Raw genomic sequence first — 15,077 nt, 5'->3', positions numbered from 1 at the left:
CTTATTTTTCAGAAACCCATGCTGACTTTTAGTGATCAAGCCGCTTCTATGCATGCCAGACGGCCATCCTGGTGGTGACCAGATGGCGGCACCTATCTTGGTGGTGGCTGCATGGCGGCGCAAGTTGGCCGCCAGGCACGCACAGAAGTGACTTCCGGTGCTGCTTTGCCCTATTTCTGGTGCCCACACATGGGCAGAGCGGCCCCGGAAGTTGCTTCTACGCAACTTCTGGTGGTGCTGCGCCGCTGCTGATCCCGCATTTTTAGCGGGAGACTTGGCAGGTATGTTTAGGCTTCAATCCTATATTTTAACTGGGAGAAAGTCCCACTGAACTCTAGCGATGGGCAACCTTTTGAGTTTGGTGTGTCAAAATTCGCCAAAAAACCAAGCATAACTCAGGTGGTGTGTCACTTTGAGAAAAAAACCATAATTTCGTGATATTTATAGTTTAAATAACAAAAATGTATAATTGTTTCTCCTTAAAAAAAAATTAAAAGGGAAAAAAATAAGGCAAAACCCAGAGGTCTTTCCCAGTGGGACTCTGGGCTCAGGTCTTCCTCCAACAGGTCTGCCGCTGGGGAGGTGGGCTTGGGTTGGGCCTGTGCCTCCTTGTGGCCCTCTTCAGCCCACCTCTCCCCTCACTCGGCTATGCTTGCGCAGCGGCGGGGCAACAGGGAAGGGGTTTCAGCTTACTTGGGTGTCTCTTCTCTCTGCCCGAGATGGCGGCGAGGTAGTGGCGGTGGCAGCAGCGAGGTCGGGGTTCTTCTCCCTCCTCCAAGGGCCCCCTCCTCTCCCTTGAGGCGGGGGCGACAGGGACGGCAATGGAGTAAGCGGACCCCTGTTCTCCTTTGCCTTGTTTTTTCTTTTCCCCCTCCTTTTTGTGGGGGCAGCGGCAGCGGCAGCGGCACCAGGGCTTCCTTTTTCCTCCTCTGGCCTCCGGAGTGTCTCGAGGCCGTCCATCAGGTTCGCCGGATCGGGGTGGGGTCCGGCAGCTCCCCGGTTGCTGCACTGGTGGACCCCAGTGTCAGGTCGGTGGCGGTTTCGGAGGCTCGTGAGCCCGTCTGGCAGCTCCTGCAGTGCTGGTCACTTTCAGGAGCTCCGCGGTTTCGTGCCGACCGCCATCTTGCCTTGCCGGAAGTCCACAAGGCCCCCAGAGATGCGTCGCCGGCGGCATTCTGCCACCGGCCGGAAGTGAGGTCTTGGCATGCGGCCGCGTGGCCGAAAATGACTATGCGTGTCAGTGCTGACACGAGTGCCATAGGTTCACCACCACTGCTATAGGGCTTACTACTCATGAAAAAGGGTGGCATTGTTGCAGGCATCTCAGCTCCCCATGTGATTTACCTGCCAGAAAGGCATAGGGCATATTTCCATCATCCCCCCCCACATTATTTTCATGGGACTTCCACGTTTCTATGGAATGCATGCATTTTGGATAATGGTCATGTGAACACAAATAAAAACATTAACATTACAGTGTACATTAACCAGGAATGTGAACACAGCCATATACGAGCTGGAGCAAATGAGTAATTTGTTCTTAGGGTATTATAACATCGTAAATGAAAACAACAGCATTAATAGCCTATAGAAATTATTAATCTGAATAATAAATTATTAGCTAGAATTGGGGATAATGATACTTGGAAGTCAGGGTGAGAATTGTGCTGAGGAAAAAAGACAAGCGGAGGGGAGAAGGGTCAACACGACTTCTATTCAGAGGAGGATCATTTAAGTTAATGCGGCACAATGAGCCCAGGGATGGCTGTGGGCAGAATTCCTGCATTGCACGGGGTTGGGCTAGATGACCCTCGAGGTCCCTCCAACTCTACTATTCTATGATGAACAGGCTTATTCCTTTCAGTGGGCCCACTCTGAGCAGAACTTAGTTGCAGACAACCCACATTAACCTGTACCGGGTCAATACTGCATTAAAGGAAATTGTGAGATCCTTCAAGTTTTCTAACTGCCTCGATTCTGCAATGGATACTGCAATGCAATACATCCTTGCTATGTCTTTCGTTCCGGACGGTGAAAAAGGCTGTAGTTGTAGCTGATGCTCCTTCGCGAAGCCCTTGCTCAGTTCAAAATCTGCCCCGCGGAGCTTCTGCGCGGAAAGAAAGGCCGAAGCCGGTGGTCTCGCTCGGCGCCTCCAGGGAGGCCAGGCGCCCCGCGGCCGCCCCTCGTTGCCCGGCGAGCCGCTGCGCGGGCGACGGACGGTGCCCCAGGACAGGAGATCCGCGCCGCGCGCTTCCCCTCCCGCCCGGGCGCGTGCATGTGCCCCCCCCCGCCCGCCGCAGGGGAGGGGGAGCCGCTTCGGAGCACCCGAGAAAGGGCGCGCGCGTCTCCTGTGTGCCGCGGCGTCTCTTTATATATATATATTTAATCCTTTGCTGCAATGCGAATTTGTCTCGAGTCCTTCCGAAGGCGGCGGCGGCGGCAGGAAGCCTTGAGGAGCGCGAGCGCGAGGCAGGCGCGGCCCCGTCCCGGCCGAGGAGGAGGCGGCGCGGGGGGCGGGGGCTTGGCTGGCTCGCTCGCTCGCTTCCCCGCCCGGCAATCATTTCCATAACAACCAAGCGCAGCCAAATGTGTCGCCCAAACCCCGCGCAGCCAGGGAGCAGAGCCTCGCCAGCGCCTGAGGCGAGCGAGGGAGTCCGCGCTGCTCTCCTCTCCTCTCCTGCCGCCGGTCTCTCTGTCCCTCCTCCGGGCTGCCTGCAAAGTTCACTTCTGGGCTGGAAAAGAAGAGCCAAGCGATAGGGGAACGAGAGAGAGAGAGAGAAAGAGAGAGGGGGGGGGGTATAGGCGCGAGGTTTCCTGACGCGCAAGCCGAAGGCGAAGCTTCTAGCTTTTGGTGCTGAGTTTTCTTTTCGTCTGCTATTGCTGCTCTACCGGCCCTTGAGAGCGCTGCAGTTGGCCCGCGAGGTGCGTTTCTCTGTCCCGCTGACAAAAGTAACCCGAAGAGAGAGGCGAGGGCGGCGCAAGAAGGGGGAGCAGCGTCGGGGAGGAGCTGGACTGACAGCAGAGGCGCGCCAGACACCCCAAGCCAGAGGGCCGAAAGGCGGCGGGGAGGAGGAGGAGAAGGAGAAGAAGCGCCACCGCAGCCACCAGGAAGTCGGCGCGCGAGGCAGAAGCAGAGGAAGCGCCGGAGGAGCAGCCGAAGAGAAAGCAAAAGCCTCTCCGCCTCCCTCCCTCCCTCCCTCCCGCTCAGCCTCCTCTTCGCCGCCGCTGCCATGGCTCAGGAGAACGGCGAGGACAGCTCCTCGTGGAAGAAGCAAGCCGACGACATCAGCAAGATCTTCGAGTTCAAGGAGACCCTGGGGACGTAAGTACCCGTCCCCGAGGCCAGGCAGCATCCCGCCGCCTGGGCCGTCCAGTTTGGGTACCAGCGGGGGCGGGCGGGCGGGGAGGAAGCAGGCGCCGCTCCTCTCTTCGGGGCTGGCAGGCAGCAGCTGGGGGTCAAGCAGGGGAGGTGGGGGCGGGCGGGCGGGCTTGGCGAGAGGGCCAGGAATCTGACAGAATCGCAACTCCATGCATTGGGATAAGGAGAACACTCGTTTTTCCTCCGAGCTACACACACATCCATTAGGACAGAGTCCGCCCTCGCCCCCTGTCTGTCCGGTAACTGACACGCGATTTCCTAAGCCAGATCTATGTGGAGCAGGAATGCTGCTATGTTTGCGTAGGACCCCCCCCCCCGTTCAGGAGCCCCGGGAACACTTCAGCCCGGCCTGTAAGGGAGAGCTCTCTCCCTCCGAGGCTCAATGCCACCAGCCAGGTGCTGCCACAGACCTCCAGCTCTCGCCTGGCGCCCTGAGACGAGCAATTGGGGCTCAGTCAGAGCTGACCATGAGAGATAAATGAGCGTTTTCAAGTCTGAGACGGTGTGCTGCTGGGCATGTGATGGGCATGTGGACAGTGTACATGTGCTGCGGTATTTGAGGGATGTGCTGGCATGTGTGCGTGTTTCAGTTTCCAAAGGGTGCCATGGCACTTGGGCATATCACATGTTTGCATGTTAGTGCATCCTTTGAGGCATGCTGCATTATACCCGTGTGAGAGGGAACTTGTGCTGGGCAGCACTCCCTGGGGAACATACCGGTAGTTCAAGCAGAGGGCATGAAGCGATGCAGTACAGTATTTTAACGTTCGCATTTGCAAGTGCCAGTATATGGGAAGGCAGGTGTGCTGGTGAAAGGGTGCGCGCATGTGTACTCTGCTATTGAGATTTTTAAGGTCTTATGAATCCCTGAAAAGGCGCTGTTCAAATATGCCGTGCTTTTGCATTGCGTAGATCACAAACTACTTTGAAACAGTGGCAATTATAACTGCCCTTTTCTTTGGGGGGCAAAATGCATGCTGTCAAAAAGGAATCAGGAGAGTCAGCTGTACATATTAATAGCAATGGAATTTAAAAGGACAGCGTAAATATGGTTTGACTTTTATGCTTTCTTCTAAAGCTGACAGCAGAGTCTATTCATAGAAAGAAGAGCAGAATAATCAGAGTGGATTGGCTGTGTTTCCCCCCCAGTGCATTGCTGTAGCTTAACTGTTGTTGCTAGAGTATACCCTCCCCCCTCTTTATTTATAGTGCTTGGATACACAGATTAGCAAAACAGATTTTTTAAATATTTTTTTTGTCTGAATCAACATACAGTACTCATATAGTTTAAAGGAACATGGTGTGATAGGAAAATAGTTTTCAGTTTAGCAGTTGTTTTTAAAATAAGATGTTCTAGGTGAGATGGCTGTGTATTGTAGGAAAGGTCAACGGACTGACTGCTATGTAGTTGTTGATTTTAGGTTTGTAAACACATCTGGCTCTGCTGTAAGCTGCAGCTGCATTTTTAATGCTATGCCTCTTTAGCATAGCTTAGGTGATAATTACTGTATTATGGCAGTATTAACTTGTACTACACTTGCTGCACCCTGCCCTTACAATAAAAACCCCACACTAGCATTGTCATGACATTTATGTTTCGCTGTGTTTCATGGGGGGAAGTTTGTTGAAAATGTTACTACTGTATGCTGATTTTCTGTGAAGCACATGATTTTCTGATTTTCTGCAGCAATCGGACATTTAACATACAGTACATGGAAGTGGTTTATGCAGGTTGGTATTGATCAGGCATTCATAGTAGGTAGCAAAACATATATTTCACTTTATGTGTGTGCTGCTGTATGGATATTAGTACTATTTTTGTCCCTGGGTGTTTGCTAATAACTTGTACTATCAAGACTTTGTATAATAGAAACAAGCCTTTTCTTGTCATATTAGCTAAACTGTGTTGGAGCATCATAAGGGACTCGTTTAAGAAGCATGTATAGCGTTTATACAATAAAATTGTACCTCTATGGATAAGCATCTATTTAAAAATGCACTCTGCACGAGTTTAGATGCTTGAGATGGTCTAAAGGTATTTGACTTTGGGGACAATTCCAGCGCTGCCACTGACTAAAATGCCTATCAGCAAATACTGCATAGTATTGCCCCTGAAGGTGATGCATTGATTCAAATGGTTTCCTGTAGCTTGTGCCAAAGAAAATAATTAAGTTTACTACTAGATCACTTGTGCCATTAACCTTTAATTGGTTAGTGTTGTAATTTATGATCTATGACCACAAAGCTATATTTAATTAGTTGTCAACTAGGAGGATTTGTGGTTTTCTTTACTATAAAACACTTGGACTTAATTTTATGCATGAAAGTTAGGACCAGGAAAAGTTTGATTAAGAATGCAACAGGGTTGCCAACATTTTAGGCCAGGCATAGGCAACCTTGGCTCTCCAGATGTTTTGGAACTACAATTCCCATGATCCCTGACCACTGGCCCCGTTAGCTAGGGATCATGGGAGTTGTAGTTCCAAAGCATCTGGAGAGCCAAGATTGCCTATGCCTGTTTTAGGCAATTTCTATTTCAAGCCATTTCATTATGCCCTGGGTTGTGTGCACTCTAAAAAAAAAAATTCTGCTCAACACAGTCTAACTGCTGTATCAAGGAAAACAGGATTCTGTGATTTGTATACCGGTAACTTACACAATTTAAACTTAATTTCTTTTACATGGAATAATGTATTCTGCAATTCCTGCTATTTTGCATGGTTGCACTCTGACTTTGTTTGCCACAGGCAGGAATAAGGAGGTCTTCAGGGAATTGGAATCCTTCCCTGCCATTGGAAGACTTATTCATCCATCCATCTGGTTTATGAGATTTCACCACACTTTTCCTACATGCTTTCAAATATATGCTCACTTCTATGAGGGTTAGTAGTCTCATTTTTAAAATGAGAACTGTGACTCTCAGTTCTGCACCTAACAAACTCTGCACCTAGGCTGTGCTCCTTGGAATTGTGACACATACACAGGACACCACATTACAACTCTGTGGGATTTACTTCTGAGTAGACATGGTTGGGATTGCACTGTAAGATAGCAATCCCATGCATATTCAGCCCGGATGTGCTTCTGAATAAATATGCATAGCTCTAAAAGCCTGGCTCAGCATTATGGTCCAAACCAGAGGCTGTGGTTTGTTTCACTCCAGACAAACCATGATGATAAGGCTTGCTAGTAATAGTTTGTTTGAACAAAGCAAACCATGATTCCCCCGGTTGGATGTAATACTATCCTAGGATTTTGGCTAATTTCCTTTGCATACTAGCAGAGAGCAGACAAACAGCCCAGACAGGTAGGTGCACGGTCAGTCATTAATGACAGGGTATCATGGCATGAGAAGCGACCCATTGTCTACCTTTCCCATCTTCATTAATTTTCCAAAATGCTTATGGAATGGGTCAAGTCAGTGTTCTTCTCTTCATGTAGTCCTGAGTCCTAAACAGTGCAAAGCTGGATTGATTTCCAGTCAGCTGGAATGGTGACTTCATTCTTATGGAGTCATGTAAGCTACATGGAAAACATTGAATTCCTTGGAGCAGTGGAGGAGGAAACTGTTCAGGCGCCTGGGGCGGCACACCCATAAAGATGGGGCGAGCTGCCCATATGCAGGGCCTCTGGAGTCTGCCTGCCTCCTCCCACTCAGCCGCCCTACAGCTGGGAGGGGGCGAGGCAGCGGGTGGACCGTTTGGACAGCATGGAGCCTGCGCACACTTCAGGCCCCGTGGTGAGTGCCGCCCAGCATTTTGTCACCCCCCTCAGTGGTGACACCCGGGGTGTCCCGCACCCACTGCACCCCCTTCCTCCGCTCCTGCCTTGGAGACCTAAACACTTATGTTCTGCTTCCAATTCTCCTGGCTCATATAGAGGAGATGGATAGGCTTTTAAGTGAAAAATAACATGTGTAAGGCCCAGAGAATGGTTTGATTGAATGCTTTTCAACTGGTGGTTCTCGTAAAACCTGACATACTTTGAAGTACCACTGGCTGAAAAGCACTGGTCACGGGAGGTGCTGTAGACATTGTGAGGAAAATGAGCCATGAATGAGTGAATGAGGCTGAAATTTCATTGGCTTTTGCTGTTCTAAAAGGGCCTTTAGGGGCTACCAAGACCTGCATTTGTGCACAGTGTGTAGCTTGGGCCTGAATGAGACTATGTGTGTGCCAGAAGCAGTAAAGGTTCCCTGATGTTTCTCCCCACACAGCCACTTGAAGCTGGATCTTTTGCATCAGGGATGGGAGAACCTGTGGCCCCACCTATTGTTAAAATACAGCTACAATAATCCCTGACCATTGGCCATGCTGGCTGGAGTCAAACAACATCTGGAGGGCTACAGGTTTCTCAGTTCTGATGTATATTTTTGCTTAGAAAAGTAAGTGCCGTTTAATTCAGTGGGTTTAGTCCCAAGTAAATATACAGAGGATTGCAGCCTTGTTGCATACACTTACTGAGGAGGACGTTCTAGTGAACTTTCAGCCTAATCTTATGCAGAGCTGCACATGCCTAAGCCCATTGATGTAAAAATTCACCTAACAAGTTCTACTACCAAAAAAGCTCTATTTGTCATATATTTGTCTGTTTTGTCTATTTGTCCTCGTAGCCAATACCAGTACTGATTTCTGACTGCTTATAGTTTCTGATAGGAGAACGCCAAACTGAAATAATTATATATTCTAATCTTGTTTCTGCAGCACCTTTTAAAAGGCTTTGAACATGTATGTTTTATAGTAGCTACTTTTATAGAATTTAAGAATAGCTAAAAGCTTTGTCCATTGTTCCTTAGTCTTGTGTATGATGCAACTAGAAATTAATGCAAATTATTTTGGATGACTGCTAATTTTATTAGTTCAACTACCATGGCATAATTTTATAATTTAATTTTGCCCCGATACTGAAACTGAACCATATTCTGCACTCACATGTGTTAGTGAGTGTTGATCATATGACTCATAGGTTTTTGTTTGTTGAAGCATGCACCCTAACATTAGCTTTTTATGCTATCAGTTCAGCATTGTTATGCACAACTGGGACCATGGGAGGAAGGGTTGAAATAATATTTCTTCTGGTTCCTAGGATGGGGCAAAACTAAGCTTTATTTCACCCGGGTCCAAGACCCAGTTTGGCACCCCCCCCCCCCAAACACATTTGCGTGCACACACATACACAAAGGCTGGGAGCCTCAATGTCACCCCTCTGGGGGCTTTACCTGGGGCAAACCCCCTGGCTGCCTCCCCCCCCCCCATAGCTACGGCTCTGCCTGGAATCTAGTAGCACCGTTTTTTAAACTGGTCTTGTAGAAAGCTGAGATAATATTTACATTTCTAGGCTCTCACGTTATATTTTTAGGAGTCTGGTAGATGAGGTGTCTGCAATTTTCCCTGAAGAAGTGTGCATGCACACCTATGACAAACTTAGTTGGTCTCTAAGGTGCTGCTGGAAGGATTTTTTAAATTTTTGTTTTGACTACGTCAGACCAACACAGCTTCCTACCTGCAGTTTTCCCAACACTGATGGCAAGTGCCTCAAAGACAGGGAAGTTTATGACAGAACAGTGTTTTTTCATGTGTGTCCCATGGTAACCTTGATGCATCTTCAAATGCCCCATTCATGAAAGGGTGCCCCCTTTAGACCATGGCTCTTGTTCCTCTGTTTCTGACCTCCCTCAATTCCTATAGTGCAGCACTCACTATAACAACTTCATGGTGAGTACCAGCACTTTTTGTCTGAGGGGGAAAAAACACCACCTATAAGTAAAGAAATCACTAAATTTATTGCACTAAATCTGCAGACACCTCTTTGTTTAAAACCCAAAGGGTGACTCTTCATCATATGTTGTTGCAATTGCTGCAGTTACTTTGAGGTATAAAAAGCCTTGTATCGTAGTGCTCTGCTGTGGCTTATAATCTTGTAACCTATAGCCTGCTGTATGCTGGAACACTATACTGATTTTCAGACTAAAACATTTAAACCTAATAACTGTGACAATAGTTCAAGCCCTTAGTCTGAAAGTGGGAGCTAGGACAATATGTGCTTTTTGCCATGTTCGAAAGGATGGTTTTATTCTTATGCATTTCTGTGCAAATTTAATCAGTCAGTTTATTGATAATTGACAATGCAATCATTCATGTGCTTACTCAGAAAAAGTAATTTCTGCTGTGTTCAGTGGGGCTTTTTCTGAAAAAGGGTGCATAGATTTGCAGTCTGAGACTCGTACAAGTTTTGTTCTCGTTCCTTTCTCACACACCACTTGCTCTCTCATGGGACAGGGAGCACTTCAGTGTGGCCCTGTTCTGCCATACATGATTATTCAGGCAGGGCTGACCACAGTGGTTCTTTTCTACAGACTTCTCACTCCCCTCCCTGGTGCTGTCATGAGTCTTGAGGTGTTGCCAGGCTGAGACGGATGAGGAGGGGGAACACGATGGTGGGAGGCTGAGACCGTGAAATTGAGGCTGGAGGTTTTGGAAAATGCGAGATGGGGATTTCCCCTACATTGTAGGGGAAGGATGATGCCTGTTATCAGTTGTGGAACCATTTAAAGTTGCATATAATCTAGTGTTTCTTAACCTTGGTTGACTAGAAGACTATTATTGTCTTTACTGTTTCTTTGCAAATCACAGCCTAATGGCCAGTATGGGGGAGGATACTTCAGAGGTTTCTGAAAATTAAAACACTATGGTTATGCTTATTTTCTGTGGTCACAATCCAAGAGAGCCGTGTGTTTGCATGGAAGAGAATGGGCTGCCTACTGTGAAGTGTTTCTTTGAGGCTTCCATTATTGTAGCAGCTTGTGCAAGCAGTTCTTTCATTAATATTAAAAATATGAAGGTTTTCTGTGAAGCACATGATGGCTGTGTATACCCCATACATTTATAGGACATTGAAGCACATTATTTCCTCCAAAGAACCATGGGAACTGTAGTTTGATGGGGTTGCTAGGAATTGTAGCTCTGTGAAGAATAAACTAGCACCTTCAGTATTTATGTCATTATGATGTTGGGAACTCTCTGAAAGTGCACAAAGAGTTACCAGTTTTAAGAACAATGACGTGGTGTGTGCACATATTTAAATGATTATGCTTATCATTACACCTTCCACCTTCCAACAAGAATAAAAACGAGTTCCTTTAAATACAGTACAAGGATGCATTCAGTGCAATCTTATACAAGCACACCTGAGCTCAATGGAACTTATTCCTAGGTATAGGATTTATTCATCTATTTCATAAAATGCATGCGCCACTTGATCAAGGCACCTGCTTGATCTCAATAGTCAGGGAGTTCCAAGGTTGCTACCATAGAAACACAATACTTGTTCTCACTTTCATTTCTGTCCATTCTCCTGGGAGTGAAAAACCTTTGTTATATTCAGAAATATGTGTGCATTTGAAAATCAAGGAAAATGTCATTATATTTTAAGTGGAAAACTTATTTAGAATGCAGCGCTGTGCTGGTGCGGAGAGTTAAATGTTTCTGAGGGAGCCATGGCTGGGATCTCAAAGCTGCTTTCAGCTGTGCTGTGGCCATTTGTCCTTTTTCTCTTCTCTATGTGGAGCCCCCCCCCAAAAAGAGCTGCTTTAGAGGATCCCTTCACCCCCTGGAGCCAGTGTTGGCGGGGGAGGGGTAGAGATGGGAAAGGTCTCCCTCCTCTGCTGCAACCTGCTGCAACCTGCCTTTGGATCCAAACCTTTATATTCCCAGTGCAGTTATGAACCACAAAAAGTTTTCTTCCCTTCTACTTTAGACAAAATAGATAGTTTTGAGTAGAAAAGTAAAAGAACTGTAAGTTGTCTCTATCTCTGAGAGGCTTAAAGCAGTTTCCACACACCCGTTGCATCCTCTTTACTGTTTGTGGCTTTTCTGATCAACTGACTTGAACATATGCCAACATCTGCTGCTACGTTTGCTAGGTGCTCCTGTTGTGGTTTCTTTTTAATTATAGCCCAGGGAAAGTGATGCTGATGGATTTAGTGAGGTGGTGAAAATGATATGAAGCACTCTTGTATTTACACCTGTGAGCTTTTCTCCAGGGTAGGGAAGAACCAGACACTTGCCTTCTTGTTGCACAAGTGTGGTGCCAGCCAAGTAGGGTGGCTGCTGTTCTAATAGTCTTTCTGGTAATTAGCACCTTTTTGAAGAGCAGATCCATTGGCCTGGACTCCTGTTATGGTTGCCCATGGCAACCCCAAGATTCCCTTGGGGAGCTGGCAGTTCAACCCACATTTACCCCTGCAATTGATTTGGCTTAGTGCCTCCAGCACCTGCAATGACAGGACTGCAAGAGAAGTGAAGAAAAAACACACAATTAAAGTACATCTACTATCATTACTATGAAGAAGGCAAAACTCTGCATAGCACAGACCGGTTGCAAATGCAGGTCACTGCCACAACAAGGACACTGACACATGAATGACACATGATGGCAATGGACAAGCTCTACTAGCAGACAAGAGGAGAAAGGTTCCCTCTCAGGGCCACCCCATCCCAAAGCCAGTTGCTTCAGCCTGATGGTTCCAGGGATCTGTCTCTCCTCCTGCCATGCAGCGTGGCTGAATGGCGACCAAAACAGCCAATCGGCCGACCCCACAAAACAAGAGGCTGCTCCCCCAACCAATGGGTTCAAATGAGGATCTCAGTAAGTGGGAAACCAGGGGATTTTGCTAAATTGTACCTTACTTGAGACTTCACCATATCAGATGGCTGCAGTGCATTTTTAAGCTTCACCCTCCTGTGGTAATAATTGTTCCATTGCTGACACAATCATTCTTGGTAGGACTCCTGGGGTTCTTTGCTTTGTCTTGTGAATAATGTCATTAAAGCAAAGCAAGTTAAGATATCAAGCTTTTATGTAAACAGCCCAAATTATGTAAAGATGAAGTAAATACAGTAACAGAGGAGAGCGAAGGGCTGCATGAATTTTCCATTACGTGATCAGTTCATTCTTGCTATTAAAATGCCACCTCTGAAGGTTTATTTTTCCATTTCTTTTTGAGTACTATTGTTGCTCAGTATAGCCAATAAGACAAAGAACAAAAGTCACTGAAATACCTCAAATTTGTACATAAATAATTCAACATTTCAGTAGTTGAGACAAAATCAACACCATCACTCAAAAGCTTTACAAAACTAGTCCAAAGTATGAGGTGAACCAAAATGTTAAATGTTCTTTCCACAAAATACTTTCAAATCCATGTGAAATTGCTCTGTTTCCCACCACCATCGGAGTCCAGCTGGTACCTGGAATATGGCATTCCTAATTCCTTACCTTGGGAGGCCAGATTTCTCCCCCCCCTTTAAAGAATTTTCAAAGAATTGTGAAGACTTTTTTGATTCATCAATATTTATTCTAATTTTGTTCCATTTCTGCTGGCAAGGGCAACACTAAAACGAATGAGTAGGAAGCTTACAGGCAGTGTCGCCCTCTAGACAAAGGCAGGTTCTGGATGGTATGGCAATGTCCCATTTGCTAAAAAGGACAGTCTCCAGTGCTGGAGAGGCATCAATGGGAGCACTGGCTGCAGTAAATTCTACCCTCTCAGTCTGGTACATCAGCTGGTATTAAGTTTACCAATTTAACAATCCAATAAAGGCCACATTAAAGACGTTGCAAATTATAAAATAATCGAACAGTCCAAATATTAAGCCAAATCATAAATCTTTGACTTCCCATGCTCTGATGTTGGAGGATTGCCATCATCTCACATTTGCGCTGCTTTCTTCATTAGTCCAGGTGGTTCCCATAAATCAATCCAATGTTAATCCTTCGTTCATTTTCACAGCCTCTGAGTTTGTCCAGCAAGCGAGTTCTATCAAAACGGTATGTTTCTGTGTGGGTGTTTATTTTATTCCGTGTCTTTCACTTTCACATCTTCATGCCAGTAGCTATCCAATACGACACGTCCCAAAATGGAGGAAATATGGCTTTCTGCCAATTGTTCCAGGCATATGTCCAAACCTCTTCATTGTATCTCATACCAGAACAGATAAGCCTGTACTTTTGGCTAGAAACCTCAATTCCCATCTTCTGCTCTTAACAGTCCATCAGAATTAATTGCAAATTCATAAATCTTTCCCACACGGTTAATAATTAGATCAAATTTATATCAATATTACAGTACAGTACAAACAGAATAAAAAAAATCCTTCCAGTAGCACCTTAGAGACCAACTAAGTTTGTCATAGGTATGAGCTTTCGTGTGTATCTGAAGAAGTGTGCATGCACACGAAAGCTCATACCTATGACAAACTTAGTTGGTCTCTAAGGTGCTACTGGAAGGATTTTTTTTATTTTGTTTTGACTACGTCAGGCCAACACGGCTACCTACCTGTAAACAGTACAGTACAGTCTCGCTTGCGTACATAATCAGTATTCAGACTTTCCAGGGGGATTTACCATGTAAAGTAGCAAATACACAATATATCAAAAAGAAACAAAGGAGGCCCCCCCCCTTTCCATTCCGACATACCAGTTCCATAGTCTGTCTTCCACTCAAATCCTTTAGCTCCTCAGTGGCTGAATCAGTTTGCAGAGTAGTTTATCTCCCCTTACGCAGAGCATGCCTGTTAATTATGTCCGAATTACCATCTTAAAAAACAGGAGTTTGTTCGCTCATGGCGGCGACTTTGGAGAGTTTCCAAAGAGACGCATGGTGTTTTCCACCCAGCGCCCCCTGTCCCCTCATTCCTACTGGCCCGGGGGGGGGGGGTTGGGAGGATGATTACCATCATATCAAGAGAGCCAGTGTGGTGTAGTGGTTAAGAGCGGTAGAATCGTAATCTGGGGAACTGGGTTCGTGTCTCAGCTCCTCCACATGCAGCTGCTGAGTGACCTTGGGCTAGTCACACTTCTCTGAAGTCTCTCAGCCCCACCCACCTCACAGAGTGTTTGTTGTGGGGGAAGAAGGGAAAGGAGATTGTTAGCCGCTTTGAGACTCCTTTGGGTAGTGATAAAGCGGGATATCAAATCCAAACTCTTCTTCTTCTATTACTCCCATCTCATCCTCAAAATATCCCATGTGAAATGGCTCGGATGTAATCAACAGCCTCCGCCATGGCAAGCCAAACCAGAAGGGCTCGATATAGATTTTAAATGCATTCAAGACAAGTCCATGCCCTGCAACACATGATAATGCAAGGACCATGCGACTGAAACAATTTCCTAGGACTGTTCTCTGGATACAACCTGCTGGTAGTAATGAAGCCATTGCAAAGCAGTGCCCCTGCTCCCCATCCTGAAGAGCTGATCCAGAAGGGTTCCATGCTCAATCATAGCAAAAGATGTGATTGTAGGACTCTTTCCTTTTCCTCATTATGTCATCAAAGCCTCAAATCTCTGCAAGTTATTATTCTCATCCTATACAGTGTCTAGTGTGCTGTATGGAGGAGATTGCATTTTAATGGAACTGTGTAAAGATATGCCAAGGCTCTTCAAGATGAAAAAATACCATGTTGTGCAACTGTAATTTTGAAGCACTGGCCATTAATTTTAATTAACTAGCCCCCGTATTTATGTCATCATAAACTGTACTGAACAGCAGTGCTCTTGCTGAAAGCTATACAAAGGCTCCATCATATAAACACAAATGAAAGGAACTTGGAAGAGAGCAGGAATAGTAGACTGTTTAGAAGGACAAAGTGGATCTTACATACCATCACCACGTATCTACAGTGGTACCCCACAAGATGAA

The 15,077-nt window shown here is 46.3% G+C and overlaps 1 protein-coding gene across 3 annotated transcripts in view; it reads left to right on the top strand.

Annotated features, from left to right (window-relative positions):
- Positions 1–2,557: 2,557 nt before the first annotated feature.
- Positions 2,558–15,077, top strand: part of CAMK1D (calcium/calmodulin dependent protein kinase ID) — a 163,240-nt gene continuing 150,720 nt past the window's right edge. Inside the window, exon 1 of one of the 3 annotated variants that reach the window (XM_060279482.1) lies at positions 2,558–3,322. In XM_060279482.1, coding sequence (XP_060135465.1) covers positions 3,231–3,322 — 92 coding nt within the window. In that variant the 5' untranslated portion in view covers positions 2,558–3,230. The remainder of the gene's footprint in view (positions 3,323–15,077) is intronic. The other 2 variants (XM_035127659.2, XM_060279483.1) reach the window with 2 other exon arrangements.

The sequence above is a fragment of the Zootoca vivipara genome, chromosome 10 (assembly GCF_963506605.1).
Source record: "Zootoca vivipara chromosome 10, rZooViv1.1, whole genome shotgun sequence".
In the NCBI taxonomy this organism is placed as follows: domain Eukaryota; kingdom Metazoa; phylum Chordata; class Lepidosauria; order Squamata; family Lacertidae; genus Zootoca; species Zootoca vivipara.
Note: the sequence above shows the minus strand (reverse complement) of the source record. Positions and strands in the feature narration are given on the sequence as shown.